This window comes from Papio anubis, chromosome 16 (genome assembly GCF_008728515.1).
Source record: "Papio anubis isolate 15944 chromosome 16, Panubis1.0, whole genome shotgun sequence".
NCBI classification, from domain to species: Eukaryota; Metazoa; Chordata; class Mammalia; order Primates; family Cercopithecidae; genus Papio; species Papio anubis.
Window position 1 is genome coordinate 58,968,735 of NC_044991.1, and position 19,247 is coordinate 58,987,981.

The 19,247-nt window shown below is 55.2% G+C and overlaps 1 protein-coding gene across 1 annotated transcript; it reads right to left on the minus strand.

The window, feature by feature from the left end:
* Positions 1-9,080: 9,080 nt before the first annotated feature.
* Positions 9,081-10,853, minus strand: FOXS1 (forkhead box S1). Its single transcript, XM_003904897.4, has one exon. The coding sequence runs from the start codon at positions 10,321-10,323 to the stop codon at positions 9,331-9,333; it is 993 nt and encodes a 330-aa protein (XP_003904946.2). The 5' UTR covers positions 10,324-10,853; the 3' UTR covers positions 9,081-9,330.
* Between the last annotated feature and the right edge of the window lie 8,394 nt (positions 10,854-19,247).

Here is a 19,247-nt window from a genome sequence, read left to right on the forward strand (position 1 = left end):
ACCTCATAGGGTGGGGCCATGGCTGCAGCATCAGTCAGACTGAGCTAAGGCACTCAGGGCTGTGCTTGGCTCAGGGAACGATAATGTTCTTATCCTTATTCCACAAATGAAGAAACTGAGGCTCAGAGAAGAGAAGGAACTTGAATGCCACTCAACAAGTCAGGGACTGGGGCTTGAGAGGAACTTTTCCGTCTCCCAGAGCAGGGCTCTGCCCATGCGTTCACTCTGCCTCTCACCAGGACAGAGTGTAAGCAGAGAGCCTGGTCTCCAGGTGGAGGTCAGGTCTAGCAGGCCTGCGACGGGTCTGCAATGAGGGCTTCAGGGGAGAGGACTGTTCTCTGCTTTTTCCCAGTGGTCACAGCCACCTCACCCCAGGCCAGCAGTGCAGGGCAGGGGAGGCTCCATCTGGGGGAAGCCCAGAGGGCAAGAGAGCTGAACCCTGATAGGGTGCAGCCTTTCTGGCTGTGAGGATGACTGAGAAGTGGGGCTGGCCTGTGGGAACAGAGAGGTTCCAGCAGGAAGAGCAGAGACAGCAGTTAACACGCATCCAGCACCCTCCAGCTGCTGGCCCTGGGCACCACATTGTGTTGAGGATCACATCGGCTGCACACGTTGACTCTGTGAGGTGTTGTGTTGTGTCCATTTCTCAGAGTGGGGAGTCAAGTCTCAGAGAGATTCAGCCACTTGCTCAGGGCCACATAGCTAGTCAGTGGCAGAGCCAGGATTTGTACCCAGATGGTCTGGGCCCAGAGTCCCTTCTCTTCACCACTGCCTGCCTCCTGAGAAACCTTTGGCTTGCCTTTGGACAGAAACCTTGACAGTTCATCCCATCCCTCTCCTGACTCCATGAACACTGGTCCTCACTGCGATTCCCTCTCTGTTTGAGCCGGGGAGTTCAGAGTCTGGTTGCAGCAGTATCACTTGGGGTGGTGAATGGGTGACTCTGAGGCCTGAGCCTGACTTGCAGTGGGAGGCCTGGGGAACCTGGCTTGGGCTCTTGGTAGGAGGTGCGCTTATGGGCAGGGCTCCTAGGGCTGTGGATTCCTGCCTCCCTGCCCGTCCGCCACCTGCCAGCTGGGCCAGGCCTGTGGTTTCCTCTGAGTGGTTTTCTCGGCCTCACTGGCCCCCACCCATGCTGAGCCTCGGCCACACAGCGTGTTGATGAGGGATGAGTCACCGCCGTGGGGGGAGGGAAGGAAATGAAGTCCAGCCACAGCGGAGATCCAGGGCCTGGATCCAGCTGGGGAAACCGAGGCCAAGATGGGGAAGGTCCTTCATCAGAGACAGTAACAGCTGGAACTAGAACCCAGGACTCCTGACTCCCAGTGCATGCCTCAGTTTCCCCCTCTGTAATATGAAGATGATAACCTCAGCTCTTTTCTCCTCTGCCACTCCTAGGGCCATTGTGACAGTTGAGAGATGGGATGGGGTGCTCATGCACCATATTTTACAGGTGAAAAAAACAGGTTCAGAGAGGGAAAGTGACTTGACCAAGGCCACACAGCAAATTAACATGTCCCGTGCAAGAAGCCTATTCAGAACCCAGCTCCACCCCTTCCCAGGAGCTCTGTATGAAAGCTCTTTATGATTCATCAGGTGCTTCCTTTGGGCCTCTCCTGGTCCCCAGCAGCAGACAATATAGATTTGATAATATGGATGGGGAAATGTGGGTTCAGAGAGACCTTGTTCCCACTGAGGGCCACGGAGCACACTGAGGGCAAAGCTGCAGCCACAGCCCCTGTGGAGAACTGGGTCTGCCTCTCTGCAGGCTTAGGCCCCAGCCCCATTGCTTTCAGGAACGCTCCCATCCCTGGCAGCTACAAGGAAGAAAGATTTTTCACACTAGGAGCTGCCCTGATGGAGGGAGAGAGCCCATAGCTGGTTTGGGACTGTCAAGCTGGACCAGGACTGGGCAAGGGTTCCCAGGGCGTCAGTTCTCTGGGTGTCAGGCTGAGCTTCCCTGCCCCTTGCATGGCTTGCTCTGCCCACCACAGGCACCAGGGCCATGGGCCCCTCCTGCTCAGTGTCCATCTCAACGCCGATGCTGTGTTCTTCCCTTGCAAGACACCTCTGTGCCTGGGCTTCCCCTGAATGGGGTCTTGGGCCCTCAGTGAGCTAAGAAGGGTTAACACTCTCAGTGGGAGCGCTCCTCCCAGTTGGTCCCAGCCCAGAGAGTTTTCCTCCAAGACCATTTCCTGCCTCAGGGCCTTAGCCAGGCCCACAGTGACCACCCCCATGGGTCTGGAAGCCACTAAGGCCACATCTGGTTTGGATTACATCAGGGCTGGTGACGCTGCCTTTTCCTGTCTGGGTCCGGTGGCCTTGAATTCCACTGACCACCTTGGACCCAACCAGACAGTGGTGGGTAGCGATTTGGCCAGTGATAGGGCTGCCCCGAGGGCGTGGAGCAGCTGGGGCTGTCCTGAAGGATGTGCCCACCTGGACCAATCTCCTACCTGTGCAGCTGCCTATGCACCTGTTCCTTCCTTCGCGTTAATGGGTAATATTTATCAGCCACCAGGAACTATACCAAGTGATTCCATCAATTAACTCATTTTGTCTCCACCCTATGAGCAGGTATTTTCATTATTGACATTTCACAGATGAGGAAACTGAGGCACAAGGAGTGTATGGACAAGTCCATGGGCTCCCAGCTGATGAATAGGGGAATCAAGATGTGAGGCAGGCCATCTGACTTCCCACACAGCGACCACTTCACAACCATGTGTTGAGCCCGGTTCTGGGCCTGGCCCCCAGCGAGAGCCTGGGGTTGAATGAGTCATGGTCCTTGCCCTTGGGGAGCTCACAGCCTCTGGAACCCCAGTGGGAGGATGGGGATCAGGGTGAAGCTGGAAGGAAACTCATGAAACCATGAGAACAGGAAGGAGACACTAACCCCTATTCTCTTCTCTTCAGTGGGAGTCACACCCAAGCTGAGGGCACACAAGGAGCAGGGCTTTTCCAGACAGAGTGAGGAGGGTGTTCCAGGCAGAGGGGACTGCTGTTCAGAGACTTGGAGCTGAGTATAAGCTCATCTTGGAGAAGGCCAGTAGGGCTTTTGCATCAGATGAAGCAGGAAATAGGTCTGGAGAAGTTAGCAGGAGCCCGAATGGCAGGCTGACCTGGGACAATGGGGAGCTGTGGAAGGGAGGTCAGAGATTCATGCTTACAAAGGATCCTCGCAGCCAGGGAGGCCAGTGAATGGGGGAGAGAGGCTGGAGGCAGGGACACCCGGTGGAGGCTGAGCCATGTCTGCTTGAGAGGCTGTTAAGAACTGTGGGGAGAAGGGGGAGATGCCTCTAGAGAGATAGGCTGATGACAGAGAGTTTGGGTTCCACGTCAGACAGAACAGGGTTCGTATCTACTTATTTGCCCTCCCTGAGCCTCAGTTTCCTGTCTGTAAAATGGGGTAAGAATCGTACCTGCTTCCCAGGATAATGAGAAAGTTACATGAGATCTGTAGGTGGAGCCTGGTGCGGCTACTGAGCTTATGTATGTTTCAAAACTATTTCTCCGACCCCGGCTATGCTCCAGACACTGCCCTAGGTGCTGGAGACAAGCAACGAATAGACAAAAATCCGTGACCTCATGAAGCTTCATGCCAGTGGGGGAGACACACTGAATGGCAATAATGAATTTAGAATGTGTTAGTGGTTGGGGAAATGGGGAATGTGGCGGCCAGGCAGGGCTTCTCTGAGGACGTTTGAACAGAAACTGGAGGATACGAGGGAGTGAAACCTGGACATTCATGGAAGATAAGACAGAGCCAGTGTACAGGCTGCTTGGAGTGAGTGAGGGGGAAGGAAGGAGGAGCTGGGGCCAGACCACAGTGGCCCTCGCCTATTAGCAAAACAAGGAGCCTTGTTGCTGGGGAGGTCTTCGAGAAATTTTTTTTCTTTTTTTTCTTTTTCTTTTTTTTTGAGACAGAGTCTTGCTCCATAGCCCAGGCTGGAGTGCGGTGGCATGATCTCAGCTTACTGCAACTCCACCTCCTGGGTTTAAGCGATTCTCCTGCCTCAGCCTCCCGAGTAGCTGGGATTACAGGTGCCCACTACCACGTCCAGCTAATGTTTTGTATTTCTAGTAGAGACGGGGGTTTCACTATGTTGGCCAGGCTGGTCTCGAACTCCTGACCTCCAGCCTTGGCCTCCCAAAGTGCTGGGATTATAGGCGTGAGCCACCGTGCCCAGCCTTGAGATTTAATTCATGGCAAATGAATGAATGGTGACCATGACTCCATCCATCCACTCCTAAACCTTTATGGAGGGACTACTATGTGCTAGTCATCGAGTTAGGGAAGATGACAAAATGCGTAAGGCAGGCCCAACCCTTGGCCCCTGAGGTTTACATTCTAAGGCACAGACACAGTAAAACGTGAGTACATGCGCACATGAGTAATTCTACATTGCAGCAGATGCTATTTCAGCAGCACAAATGGGATGCAGAGGGAGAATGATCTGGGGGCATCCAATTAGATAAGGAAGTGCAGGAAGGCTTCTCAGAGAAGGTGATGTGATATGGGTCGTGGATGTGGAGAGGCAGCCAGTGGGGGCAAAGGGAACAGCCACTGCAAAGGCCTAGAGATGGAAAAGAAACTCACGGGAGGCGGGTGTCCTAAGGGAGTGGGAGGGTCGGCCCTCTCTTGTTTGTATGCTCAGGGAGACCTCAAAACTGGCCCTGAGGGCTGTGGCCAAGAGGAGGCAGCCCTGGTCTTTCCAGGGACACCAGGCTGGGTTCTGGCTGACAGTGGCCTGTTTTTAGCCATGGAACCGCTTCTTTCTGCCCCACCGGCTGCCTCCCTGGGTCACCACCTAATACCAGAAGGGTGGGAACAAGAGATTAGGCACCTCCGGACCTGTGGGGATGTGAGTTTTGCCCTGTGTGAAGGGAGGGATGGAGAGGACTACACTGAGGTCATGAGGTCCTCCAATGGAGTTGTTTTATTAATAAATTCTAATTTCATTCCTGTTGACTGAATTGTGCAGGTAGTATGCAGGACAAGGCTTCCCGCATACCAGTCCTGGGGACTGGAATCATTGCCCCCATTTTACAGATGAGGAAACTGAGACTCAGAGAGGTGAATCCACTTGCTCAAGGTCACATAGCAAGGAAGTGAAGATGCCAGGAACTGAGTCAAAAGCCTTGTCTATGTAACAGTCCTTCCTCCCCCTAAATCCTGTCCTCCTGCCTCCACAGCAGCTAGACACTCCTCTGGGGCGTAAATCAGGTCAAGGGAGACATACCCAGGACCCAAATACCTATTTATTGTACTTAACAAACACTTATTTTATTTTATTTTATTTTATTTTATTTTATTTTTTTGAGATGGAGTCTCGCTCTGTCCCCCAGGCTGGAGAGCAGTGGCGCGATCTCAACTCACTGCAAGCTCCGCCTCCTGGGTTCAAGTGATCTTCCTGCCTCAGCCTCTTGAGTAGCTGAGACTACAGGCATGTGCCACCACACCTGGCTAATTTTTGTATTTTTTGTAGAGACAGGGTTTCACCCTGTTGGCTAGGCTGGTCTTAAACTCCTGACCTCAAGTGATCCTCCCGCCTTGGCCTCTCAAAGTGCTTGGATTACAGGTGTGAGCCACCTCGCGCGGCCAACAAATACTGATATTGTAGCTGCCATGTGCCAGACCCCGTTCTAAGCACTTTGCCAATATTAACTCATGTAATCCCCACAATAACATCATGGGGGTAGGTACTGTTAGGGTCCACATTTTACAGATGGGGGAAACCCAGAAAGGGGAAGCAACTTGCCCAAGGTCACACAGTTAGGACGTGGTGCCTGGTCCATGGGTGGATGGGAGTCTGGGTGTGGAAGGGATGTTTTGGCTGAGGTCTAGATTCCTGGATTGCATACTCTCCCAGCAGGCGGCATGCCAGGCTGGCCGACACAACCTCCCGGCTTTTTCTCATCACTGTGGCAGCTTTGCAGGGCCCTGCCCTCCAAGAAAGAGGGTCTCCTTCCCCTTAGCCAAGGCACTGTCTGGGGTGTGGGCAGGAGTGTCTAACTCTGGGCCATGGAATGCCATAAACCAGGGAAGGAAGGGGGCAGGCGGAGAGCAGGCTGGAGATAAGGCATTGGGAAGGAGGGCCCCGCTGAGAAGGCCAGCCCTGTGGGTGGGTAAGGGTGGCCTCCCCCGGGGCCAGGAGTTCTCTCCTCCCTCGGGAGAACAAAGGCCGAGGCCCAGCAGGTGAAGCTTCCTAATGGTCTTTCAGAGCTGCCACGCTTCTGTGGGAAGGGGCCGGCCACCTGGAAAGGCAGTGGGCTCCCCGTTCTTGGAACCCCATGTGATGTCGACCACTTTAATGTAGAGAGGATTCAGAAATCGGGCAGAGGTGCCCTTCAGGCTCTAATATTCCAGGAATCTGAGTTGCTATGATTAAAAACTCTGGAAGATTCTGAAATACTCATTTCAGATTCTGATTCTCCCATTTTAGGATTTGATTCGTCTAACTCTGTGAGGGTCTCAGTATCCTTTTTTGCTCTCACCTGCTAAAGAGAAGGCATGGGGACTGGGATTCCCTCCTGGAGACAGACACGCTTCCTATGAGGAGGGTCCTGGACGCAGAGTCCAGCGAGATGGCCCCATCCCTCCCCTCCAGAGCTACATTAAGGCATCAGAGGGGGTGCCATGGATGGGTCGAGCAGCGGCTCTGCTCCTGCCTTGCTGTGTGACCCTGGGCATGTCACCTATCTTCTCCGGCCTTGGTCTCTCCATCTGTGCCAAGGGGCTCTCTCTGGGTCGAGAGAGGCATTCACTGTCCCCCGCAACCCCTGTCCAGATGAGGGTGGTCAGCTGGGAGCCAGAGGTGAATGTTGGTCATGGAAAGAATGTGAAGGCAGGAGGCCCCATGGGTGGGGTCCCGGTTTGGGCAGCTAGCCAAGGGTGCATGAGATCATGGTGTCTCCTTGCCCAGCACCTCCAGAGAAGGGACCTCCTCCAGGCCATCCCCCAGGTCAGATCCGTTCCTGGGACTCAGACCCTGAGTCAGGCTGCCCTTCCCCGCAACCACTGGGCAAAGGGAGTGAAACGCAGAGAGTTGGGCACTGGTCCAAGTTCCTATAGTGAGTCCAAGGCATGCACTGAGTCCAAGGTCCTGCTTGGGGAGTTGGGGCTGAGGGGGCCTGTCTTCACTTCACGACTATGTTGGAGGCCAGAGAGAGATGTGCAGAGGAGGCTCTGAGCCTGCATGTGGGCAACCCTTTCGCACGTTCCCCCAGAGCAAGGGATGAGCAGGAGACTCAGACTCGTTCTCCACAAGTCCCCACCCTAGTGCAGAGCTAAACCTCCGTGGTTCAGGGGGATGCTGGGGAGTGCGGCGGCAGAGGCCTGGGCTCCCCCAGCCCAGCCGGCCTCCCTTCCTCCTAGTAGCTCAGAACCCAGGCTGGGAAGGGACTGGGGTCACCAGGGCTCCACAGGAATGCACAACGGGAACAGTGCCCAGCAGAGGCCTCTTTCCCTGACCCAACTGAGAAAGAACTCTCATCCCTTTGAATCTTGTCTGTCTCTGCCTCTGCAGGGTCTGTCTCTCTGCATCTCTCTCTTTCTCTGTCATATACACACACGCAGCCTGAGACATGCTGATCCACACAGGCACACACCGTGGTAGAGACTCACACAAGAGCCTGCTTCCCCCTCCTTACCATGCCCTGCACACAGAGGGCCTTTCCTCTCTGCCCCATGAGGCTGCCCATAGGAGGCTGCACAGACCCTTGCTCCTTCTCCCCATTGTTAGATGGGTTCCGGGCTGGGGTTCAGCAGGCATGGTGGGGAGGGGCCCCACAGCTGGCCAGGCATTTTCCCAGCCCCTCTCACCCTGCAGGTCCCCCTCCACCCCAGCTCTGAGACTGTGGGAACCAGACAGTTTGGGCTGTCCAGCCGGGCTCGCTTCCTCCCAGGCCCCAGGGGACCTGTTGGGGGAGGAGGGAGCAGCAGAGGCTGGAGTCCTCAGGGCTGCCTGGGCAAGGGAGGGCCTCTGGAGGGGACAGGGCTGCCTGCCCAAGAAGGGGTCTCCAGCCCCCTGGGTGAAACCTCGTGGGACATAAGACCCTCTAGACCACATACCAAAAACCAGAATAGGGGTGCCCCAGCATCCCTCTCTCTTCTCCCTGTGCCCATGATCCAGATAGGAGGACCGAGGCTCTGGGCAGAAAGCCATTTGCCTCTGCTCCTCCAGTGCTGGGGTCTGTGAGGACAGCGATGTTTCAGGTTCCTATCTCTGTTCCTCTGATGAGGAATATCCCCATTTCTCCTGCTTCCTTGTGAAGGGGTAGTAAGAGAAGGTCAAAAGTCAGGTCTTAGTAGGATAGTCACAGACCATGCCGCTGGCCCCAAGAAATGCCGTCTTAAAGAGTCACCAGAAGACCTCAGGGAGCTAGGGGCTCAGGGGAGCTCCCCCATTAATGTGGGAAGTCCAAACAGGGGTAAGTGCTGCCTTTTGAACTCTGGGTGCCCTGTCTGCACAATGGGTAAAGGGTGCCTTTCTAGCCCTGGCCGTCCAGGATTCAGCAAAGCCCTCCCACGTCTGGGGGCCACCACCAGCTCTGCCCTGACCCTCTTCTCCACCCGTGTCCCCACTCAAGCTGCAAGCCACACAGGTATGGTTTTGATTTGCCCTCTGCCATCCATTTTCCATCTAGAGTTGGAGCTGGTGAGCCTGTTTCCACCACTGTAAACGGGGCCAACCTTCCATATCACACAGGTGAGATGATATATACAAGCCCGGGACAGGATCAGGGTCACAAATTGTCAGGGTTATGACGACTGCGCCTATGGAGGCTATTGAGTCCCAGTGTCTGAGACTGGAGAATCAGTCCCTCAAGCCAGCCCAGGCTTGCCCCTGCCCCGTCTCTCCCTGGCCTGTATCCTCCTCTCCCTGCCCCCCATTCCCTACCTCCCCTTCCTCTCCCTTTCTGGGAAACTCCCTGAGAAAGTCCCCAGCAGGAGAAAACCTCATGTGAGACATTCCCACCCAGGGTCTCCTGCCCCTGCTGCACAACCCCATAGCTATAGCCATCCCACATACGAGCGGGCGCCCTGGCCCTCAGCCCCCAGCCATCAGGCAAGCTGACCCTCATCATCACATGGCTTTATTGGCCCTGAGAGCCACAGAGTCAATCCCAAGAGGCCCCGCTTCCCCTCACCCCCAAGTTTGTCCAGAGGCCCCAGGGGCCAGGCTGAGCACCGTTTCCATCCTGGCTTTCTGTGTGGTTGTCCTTGGCTCACCAGGGCTGGGTCCTTCGAGAGTTCTCCAGGTCCTAGAGCCAGGCTCAGCCTGGAGGGTGAGGGACCTGCAGGGACTGCCCGAGACGAGGCTGCCTTTACTCAAAGAAGAACATTCCTGGCGTCCGGTATAGGCAGGGGGTCAGCCCCAACGGGTAGCTGGAGCCTCCCTGGACAGGGAAGCCACCTGCAACCCAGGGTTCCTTGTGGTCAGCTGGCAGGGGCAGCGGGGCCCGGAGTGAGGTTGGAGGGGTGGGTGGTGCAGGGGAGGGGGCTGCTGAGGCCAAGAGGTGCTCAAGACCTGGGTCAGCCCCCATGCAAAAATTCAGTGCCTGCAGCCGACACTGGTAGCTGCTCCCGATGCTTGCTTCCGGGGACGAGACGGGTGTAGGGGCCTTATTAAAACCCCCAGCCTCCGAGAAGCCGGCAGGAAAGCCAAACGCTGGGCATGAGGAAGATGAGGTGGCCACGGGGAGCTCCCCCAGGCATGCAGGCTTGGGCGTGGAAATCTCTTTGGGCTCCGTGGGTGGCCGAGGCCTGCCATCAGTGGTTGCTGGGCACATACTGGCTGGCATGGCCCCCACCAGACCCCCAAAGCTTAGGCCCTTGGGGTCTGGCAGCTCTGGTGGGAATGAGCACTGCCTGCTGGTCGTGGTGTCGAGGACTCCTGGGTCCTGGCTGGTTGCCCTGAGGGGTCCACGGCGTGCCTTGGCCGGGCCCCTGGTGCCCTCAGCACCTGTCCGCCGGGTGAAGCGGCGGCGGCGGCGTAGGAAGCTGCCGTGCTCAAACATGTCATGGCAGTCAGGGTCCAGCGTCCAGTAGCTGCCCTTGCCTGGCTTGCGGTCATCGCGGGGCACCTTGACAAAGCACTCGTTGAGTGACAGGTTGTGGCGGATGCTGTTCTGCCAGCCGGGCCGGTTGTGGCGGTAGAAGGCGAAGCGGCCCATGATGTAGCGGTAGATGCCACTGAGCGTGGCCCGCTGCCCCGGCGAGCTCTGGATGGCCATGGCAATAAGGGCGATGTAGCTGTAGGGAGGCTTGGTTGGCTCAGCTGCAGGGGCCCCGGGCCCGGGCAGAGGCTGCTGCTGCATGCTGGCCGGGCTGGCCGGGCTGCCAGGACCTGCTGGGTCAGGCTCGGCGTCCAGGGCTCACGTCCGGAACAGCCTGCCCAGGCTGGTTAAAAGGTCCACTGGCCCAGCCTCCCAGCCTGGAAAGGCAAAAAGGGGTGGGCCTGCTGAGTTGTCCTCCCCTCCTCCCTCGCCCTACTCCCGCAAGGCCCAAGAGAGGCGGGCAGGAGAGGCCAGTAGTGGGAAGCCGAGCAGCTGCCAGGGATGAGGAGGTGGGAAGGAAGGGACTGAGACCCTCAGCCCACATGTGCTGGGTGGTGGTGGCTGGGGAGGGACAGGATGTGAAACTGAGCGGGACAGAGACAAAAACAAAATGAGAGAGACAGAAACATATGAAACAGGGAAAAAGAGAGCGAGAGACAGAGAGAGGTAGAGATATCACAAGAGGGGGAAAGATGGAGAAGTAAAGATAGGACAGAGGCAGACATAACGGACAGAGACACACAGAGCCTCTCAGACACTCACAGAGAGATATACACACAGACACACACAGACATACACGTAGTGACACACAGAGACACACAGACACACAGAGAAAGACACACACAGACACAGACACACACAGACATAAGCACACACACAAATACACACAGAGACACACAGACACATAGACATACACACAGACACACACACAAGCACATACACAGAGACATACGCACAAGCAACACGCAGACACACAGAGACACAGACACACAGACACACACACACACAGACACACATGTAGTATACGGAGAAAGTGAGAATCACTGAGTAGGCGGAAACAAGGAAATCCACAAAGCCAGAGAGAAAGGAGATACAGAGAGACACAGGTGCAAACACAAGGCGTGAAGGGAGTGAATAGAGAGAGAGAGAGAGGAGAGAAAGGCAGGGCCTGAGCCCAGTTCCCCTAGAGTGAGAGACGCCCCAGGGCCCTCTCTAATCCCTACCTCTACTCCTGCTTTTCCCTCTTCTCCTCCCGGGCCTGTGCCTACTGCCTTCTCCTGTGGTGCAGAGCCCTCGGGACCACACCACTGTCCTCCTAGCTCTGGAGGGAGCGGCACCTAGGACGGTAAGCAGAGCCCATGAAATTCAGTTCTACTGAGCCCCTGTCGTCCCCTAGTGCCTGGTGTGGGAAGGACAGCTATCTGGGGAGAGACATTCTCCCTCCCAAGAGGCACCTCAAAACCCTGGCTGAGCCTCAGTTTCCCCATCTCTAACACGGAGCTGATGATTCCTCAGCTGTCCAGGCCATGGTGGGGAGGCAACAGGTTCCCCTTACACAGAATCCAGCACCTAGTATGGAGTGGGGATATGAACATGGCTGTGGATTGTCACTCTGGACTGAGGCTACCCCAGCTGCAGCCTGGGGCCGGGAGGTCCAGACAGGTCAGGCCCAGAAGAGTCAGGCCTTCTGGAGGAGGGGGCAGCATCCTCTCTGCTCTCCCACTCCCAAGTCACTGCTCACCCATTCTGTATCAGGGCAGCTCACCTCCCCAACCCTACACTTACTTCTCCAACCAACCCTGCCCTGGAGTGCTTCACTGCTTCTTTTGAAGAGATGAGGGCTCTGAGGCTCAGAGAAGGTAAGTAACTTCCCTGATGTCCCACATCTAGCGAGTGACAAAGCTGGATATGAGCCTAGGATTCTGTAATTCCTAAATACTGCCTCTTCAGTGAGGGGCAGGGGTAGGGGAGAGTCGCTGGGTCCCCACTAGAAGACAGAATGTGAACTCCAAGAGAGTAAAGCCCATGCTGTTTGCTGTACCGCAGTGTCACACACTGGACGCTGGAACAGAGGCCTGGAACAGAGTAGGTGTTCAAGAAATGTCTGCTCAATGACTAAACAAACAGCCATTGATTGATTTCTGTCCTTTATCGAATCACAGTTTCCCCCCCGTGAAGGTGGCTTATTAATGTATCATTAAAAGAGACTTACAATGTTGGCATCTGTAAGAGGATTCCTATAAATAAAATCAGAACTCAGAAAAGAATAAAAGGCCAGATATGTGGGGTGGAAAACAGCTACTTTATTCCCATGGCAGGGGAACCAACTTTCTGGTTGTAGTCCCCCTTCCAGTTCTCAGATTCCCTACAACATACAGCTTGCAAAGACCCACGGGGCTTGGAGAAGGGCTGGTCTTCCATGTTGGCCTCTGCCTTAGGGCTGCGTTTGGAGGTCTGCGGCAGTTTCTTCAAGGACAGCATCCTACAGATGCTGATACTTCAGTAGTTAGCATCCAAAGCCCAGGGTTCGGCCAAGTTCTCTGTTTTGGGATCCTTCCCAGCCCCCAGAATAAAGAAGAGAGACTAGCTGCAGGGAGGAGGAAGGGTCTGGAAATTCAAGGCCCCTGAGAAGCTAGGCAGTTTTGTTATGGGTTGATCCCACACTAAACAACCCTGATGATCTAATTATTGGTAAAAGCTTTAAGCAAACATTTTAACGGACTCAACGGCAGGTTAAGGCTGGCTCTGAGGAAAGCACTATTGAAAAGTTGGGCTGTCAGCAAGAGATGAAGTCTTGCTTCTGCCCCAGTTGCTGCTTTTCTGGGGCCTCAAGATTGAGATCAGTTTCCCGCCCAAGCCCCATGCCCAGCAGCGGGGTGGTGTGGCCTACTCTCGAGTTCTGGGGCCTGTGGCAGAGGAGTGGAAGGCCGCGATCCACCTCTGCCATCCAGCAGACCTGGGTGATGCGCCGGGGGAGGCCCCAAGCCCATGGGCTTAGTGTGGGCAGGGTTGGGTGAGAGTAGGGAGCCCCCCTGTTGGGGGCTGCCTTCCGCGGGTACATGAGGAGGAAGTGGCCCACTTAGGATGTAGGCAGCTGCGTTGAAGGTGAGTGATGCCAGCGGGGTTGCCAGGCTGAGGACCCATCTGGGCGCTGGGTTGAGGCACTTAGAGTGCAGGACGAGTTCCCAGGCCGAAGCTGCACCTGCACCTGCACCTGCGCGGGGTGGGATGAGCAGATCCTCTCGGTTTCCCGCCTCGGATATTCCCACGGGAAGTCACCGCCCTAGTTACAGCCGAATCCCTACCCCCATTTTCCAGGTAGGGTCCTACAGACCCGAGGGTGCTAGAAGGGTCAGAAGCAGGGCTGGGACTGGAGGGAGCGTGGGAAGGGCTGTCTGGAGGGGACTGGAGGGCGTGCTTCTCGGCTGGAGTGGAAGGAGTGAATCACATATGCCATGATGAGCCACTCCTCGGGGTGCTCTGTGGGGCCTGGGTCCTCCTCGCCAAAGCACAGACAGATCTGGCACTCTGGGTCTGGGTGACCGTCCTGCAGGTGGGCACACAATTATACAGCACTGAGACTGTGGGGACTGGGCAAGAACTAGGCAACCCACTGGTGCCTACCTTGTGCTCATTTCCCATGCCCAAGTCCTGTAAGCCCACATCCCATTGTGTACCTGTGCCCTAGCCCCACTTCCACGTCCCTATGCCTGTCCCATGTCCCACATCTGTGCCCACTTCCACGGCTCACATCCCTTCCTTGGCCCCTATGCCCACCCCCATGCCTTTATGCCCAACCCATGCCCACTGCCACTCACCTATATCTATTGCATGCTTGGTGCACCTGACATCCACCTTATGCCCTAAGCCAATACAGGTACCCAAGCCCTATTCTTATGCTCCACACCCAAAGCCTCAAACCTGCCCCATGCCAGCACCCCATATACGCCTGTCTCCGTATCTGTGCCCAGCCCTCTTGGTGCCCGTATTCTTTCCCATCCCTCGTGCTTTTGTGCCATATTCTTTGTGTCAATGTCCACCTCATGCCCAGTATCCTTAGGCCCATGCCCCTGGGCCTGCATTTCGTGTGCCCACTGTCCTCTGTCGTGTTCCTTTGCCCACCGCGTCCTTATGCCCCCGTACCCACGCCACTCTGCTCCACTCTCCCAGCGGTCCTACCGCCTCGAGGAAGCCGCGTGTGTTCAGCAGCTAGCAGGTGCGCCTGCGCTCCACCTTGTTGGGCTGCGCTGGGTGCAGAGTGAGCGGGCCGCACCAGTACAGGCCCTGGCACAGGCGCTTGGCGAACACGCCCTCTGGAGCCACTCAGAGCTGCACACCGCGCTCCAGGTGAGGCAGCAGGCGCTGCAACATGTGGGAGCTGGGCCGTGGGTCGGGGAAGCGAACTTGCTGCAACGTGAGGTGGCGGCCCCAGCAGGCGCTCGGCGGCGGCGGCGGCCCGTGTGGCTTAGCGCACCAGCGCTGCGCCAGAGAAGAGCCACATGTGTAGCCAGCAGGCTGTGGGGCGAGAGAGAGGGTACACGTGCTGGGCGTGGGCGGCGCCAGCTCCCCCCACCTTCTTACCCTCCCCTGCAAACTCTGCTGGACCCAGAGGTCGTCCCAGCCTCTACCTCGGATATTCTGGGTGCTCTCTCCCTATCAGTGCTGATAAGAATTCTAGTAATAATAGTAGTAAATAATAGCTTGCAGTATAAACGAACTGATAGTCGAGCTCTGTAGTTAAAGCTGGGGCCATCTACAGTGAGGGCATAACCCTCCCAGCAAATCCTCTGGGATTCTAGGAGCTTCCTCCCAGCAAAGATTTTGATGCAGGTAGAAATAACCGTAACAGCAACAATAACAACAACCTAGCAGCATCTCACGAGAAACCAGCAGTCCTGCTCAGTGGTTAGGGTTGCGGGCTCTGCAGCCAGGCCGTTGGATTCTAGTCTATCACTGCCACTTAGGAGTTGTGACCTGTTAGTAACTTTCCCAGGGTTACTAGCTGCGTGACCGCAGGCAAGGTTCTTGAGCTCTGTGTCCTGGTTTGGGCATATGCAAGATGGGAAGAATAGCAGCATCTGGAGGCTGTGGGGAGCTTGGAAGGGTGCCTGGCATAAACTAAGCCCTCAGCAAATGTTGACTGTTGTGGCTATTATTGGGAGCCTGGGCTGGGTGCTTTGAGTGAGAGACAGAGGTGGGCTGGCCCCACCCTGGAGCCCTCCCCAGTTCAGCACACTGGTCAAAGGGGAGGGGGCTTCGATTCCTTACCAGATTGCTGAAGTCATCGGACGACATTGGGCACAGGGGTTTTTGAGGTCCTATGCCTGGTACCGTGGCGAAGGAGAGGAAGCAGTCAGGCACCACCTCACCCTCACCCCGGACCCATAGATGAGGAGGAGGCCAGGGAGGAGGCAGGGCTGGGTGAGGAGACCCAGTCCTTACTGTGCTCAACCAAAGGGCCCGGGAAGAGGATGGATGATAGTAAGGAACCCTGCTGGGCCAGCCTGTGGGGCCGCTCCTTGTCCTCATCCTCTGTGGCAAATCCGGAGCCATCCTGAGCATTGGAAGAAGGGGCCGTGAGGGTGGGAGAGGAGGCCTGTGATTCCTCAGGAGTTCCCAGACTGTCCCCACCAGGGGCGGAGAGAGGTCTGGGCGGACTGAAGGCCAGCTGGGGTTGACAGTGTTACTGAGTAAAAGGCTCGCTGTCCAAGTCAATATTATTGCACTGGGCTTTTGAGAAAAGAACTTTGAAGTTTCAGAGCTCAAACTCCCCAGACCCCATGGAGGTAAAGAGAAAGCTGATGAAGATGTTGTAGGTATTAGGGTCAGAGATGGGTCACTGTGATAGGGAGAAAAGTGCTGGGGGTAAGAGGCAAGGGAGCTGGAGATGAAAGGTATGTGGGACAGAGCCGGATGCTGATGTGGGGGGTGGGGGTGATGGGAACAGAGTAATGAGCTATCAACCATGGGGGAAGGGTGATGGGGTGGAGATAATAGGGGTGATACAGACAGAACGAGGGAGACAGAGCTGATGGGAACAGTGAGGGAGCCAGAGGTGACAGAGCTGCACCTGATGGGGTGCATGGGGGTAGAGTGATGGACCCAAGGAGGGCAGAGGAATGAGTGTGGAGAAGATGGGGTGGCTGCAGACAGGGGAATGAAACTGAAGATGGTGGAGGTGAAGGGAATGGCCTGGTGGCGCTGCAGATGGAGGGAGGGCTGCAAGAGAGGTAGGAAAAGGTGGAGCAGGTGGGAGCATGTGGATAGGTATGGAGCTGGTGCTCTGGAGGGATGAGGTAAATGATGGTGCTGGAGGTCATAGCCAGAGAGGGTGGGGCCAGCGGGTGGCTTGCTGAGAGGTGACTGGGCTGGCAAGGCTGCAGGGGCTGGAAGAACACACTCAGCAGGTCTGACCTGCAGGCGGGCTCAGCCACTTCCACAGGAGCTTCCTGTGGACTCCAGGGCATGCCTACCTCTTCAGGGGGCACACAGGCCTGGTAACTGCATTGGGCAGGAGACAGCCTGCTATTCCCTGGGCCCCAGGAGGAACCCCCTCAATTTAGATGACCCCAGACGAGTACCCCAATTCACTGTATGGCCTCAGGCAAGGTCCACCTGTTTCTCGGCCTCAGTTTCCTCCTTTTCTTTCTTTCTTTCTTTCTTTTTTTTTGAGACGGAGTTTTGCTCTTGTTGCCCAGGCTGGAGTGCAGTGGTGCGATCTCAGCTCACTGCAGCCTAAACTTCCCAGGTTCAAGTGATTATCCCGCCTCAGCCTCTTGAGTAGCTGGGATTACAGGCACCTGCCACCACTCCTGGCTAATTTTTTGTATTTTTAGTAGAGACGGGGTTTCACCATGTTGGCCAGGCTGGTCTCAAACTCTTGATCTCAGGTGATTCACCTGTCTCCACCTCCCAAATTGCTGGGATTACAGTTGTGAGCTACCGCACCCAGCCAGTTTCCTCCTTTTCTAGTGGGGAGATAAACTGTGTGGTCTAGGCGTCCTAAATTGACCAGCACATGAGTTTGAACTCAATGAGTCCACCACCCACTTTATAGAAGAGCAAAGAGATCCTTGTTGCTAGACAGCCATCGTTGGCCACTACCTCCAGGGGCAGGATGGTACCTGGGGGACAGCCGGCAGACAAAATGTGGTCTTGTAGAAGTTGGAGGTGTTGGCCAGGTGCAGTGGCTCATGCCCATAATCCCAGCACTTTGGGAGGCCAAGGTGGGTGGATCACCTGGGGTCAGGAGTTCAAGACCCCTGGTCAACATGGTGAAACCCCGTCTCTACTAAAAATGTAAAATAATTAGCTGGGCTTGTGGCAGGTGCCTGTAATCCCAGCTACTTGGGAGGCTGAGGCAGGAGAATCGCTTGAACCTGGGTGGCGGAGGTTGCAGTGAGCCGCGATCTCACCATTGCACTCCAGCCGGGGTGACAAGAGCGAAACTCCGTCTCAAAAGAAAAGAAAAAGAAAAAAAAAAAGTTGGAGGCGTCCAGCTGGCTGCACTGACTCTCACAGCCCGGAAGGCGGCGCTCTTGTTGAAGGCAGAGTGGAGTCGTTTCTTCCAGGTGGAGGGGCCTCTTTGTTGGTGCCCTCCAAACGCTTGTGCACCACCCAGGCCTGGAGGCGGAAGGGGATTGGGGGATGGGGGGCTTGAGGGGGCACTTGGGGAGGAGTAGCTAGGGCACTTGGGCCGTGCAGAGGGATGAGACTCTGTCCTGCCCCCTGCCCTCTGTCTCCCTCCTTTTCTCTTCCCTTTCCCTCCGTCCCTCCCCACAACACATACTATTTGAGCTCCTACTAGGACCCCAGCTAGGGCTGGGGATTAAATGGGGAATAAGATAGACATGGTTCCTGCTCTCAAGGAACTCAAGCCTAACGGGAGAAGACAGCTGTAATCAGTTAAACAGAAATAACTATATTCTAAATTATGGATTGTGATAAATAAAAGAAAAAATAGAGTGATGGGATATAAAATTATGGCAGTGGTTTGCTATCTGCCGAGCCATAAAACGAAATCCCTACCTATTGTCATACACAAACTGGACTCCAAATGGTTTAAAAAAACCACAAGTAAGAGACAAAATGATAAAAATTAGTGGGAATAATGCAGGAGAAAATCTTTTAGGGTCAGAGAACATTTCTTAAAATGTAAAAGGAGTGAGACCCTGTCTCTACTAAAAAAAAAAAAAAAAGAAAGAAAAATTAAAAACTAGCCAGGTGTGGTAGTATGTGCTTATAGTCCTAGCTACTTGGGAGAGTGAGGCAGGAGGATCACATGAGCCCAGAAGGTTGAGGCTGCAGTAAGCCATGATCACACCACTGCACTCCAGCCTGGTGATCAGGGCTCACTGCAACCTCGAGCTCCTGGGATCGAGTGATCCTCCCACCTCAGCCAAGTAGCTGGGATTACAGGCACACACCACCATGTCTGGCTAATAGTGTAATATTTTTTGTAGAGATGGGGGTGTCACTATGTTGCCCAGTTTGGTCTCGAACTCTTGGGCTCAAGTGACCCTCCCACCTCGGCCTCCCAAAGCACTGGGATTACAGGTGTGAATTACCGCGCCTAACCTGGGAGGCTTCTTTAAAGAGTGTGGTCAGAAAAGGCCTCTTTCAGGAGGTAACATTTGTGCTAACACCTGGATGGAGCCTGACGAACAGCCGGGGAAAGGTGTTCCAGTAAAAGGAGCAGCAAAGGCAAAGGGCCTGTAGTGAAAAAGAGATGGATAATTCAGGCAAGGCCAGTGTGATCAAAGAGGAGGCCATCAGGAGATGTATTGCTACATTTCTCTCGTTCAGCACTGAGGGGGATTTAACTGATGAATTGCACTCAATCATTGTCCTCAGAGACTCCAGGTCTTGTGGGAAACATGGACACCAAAACAGAAAAGCCACAGGTCCTTGTGGGTGCTAGGGGTGAGACTTTTTGAGGTTTAATTTCGTTGTCTGTAAATGTCTGTAGGTGTCAATACCACCTAACCTCATGAGGTTGGGGTAGGTATAAGATGAGCTGGTGCATATAAAGTGCTTAGATAAGTGCTTGGCACACAGTGCTAATTTATCATGACACTTATTATATTAAGAATAACATGAAGATGACATGTGCATAGGGCAGAGGGTGCTGTCACCATGACTAGAGGAGTATTGTTTTTGTTCATGGCTGTGGTCTCCAAGTGACT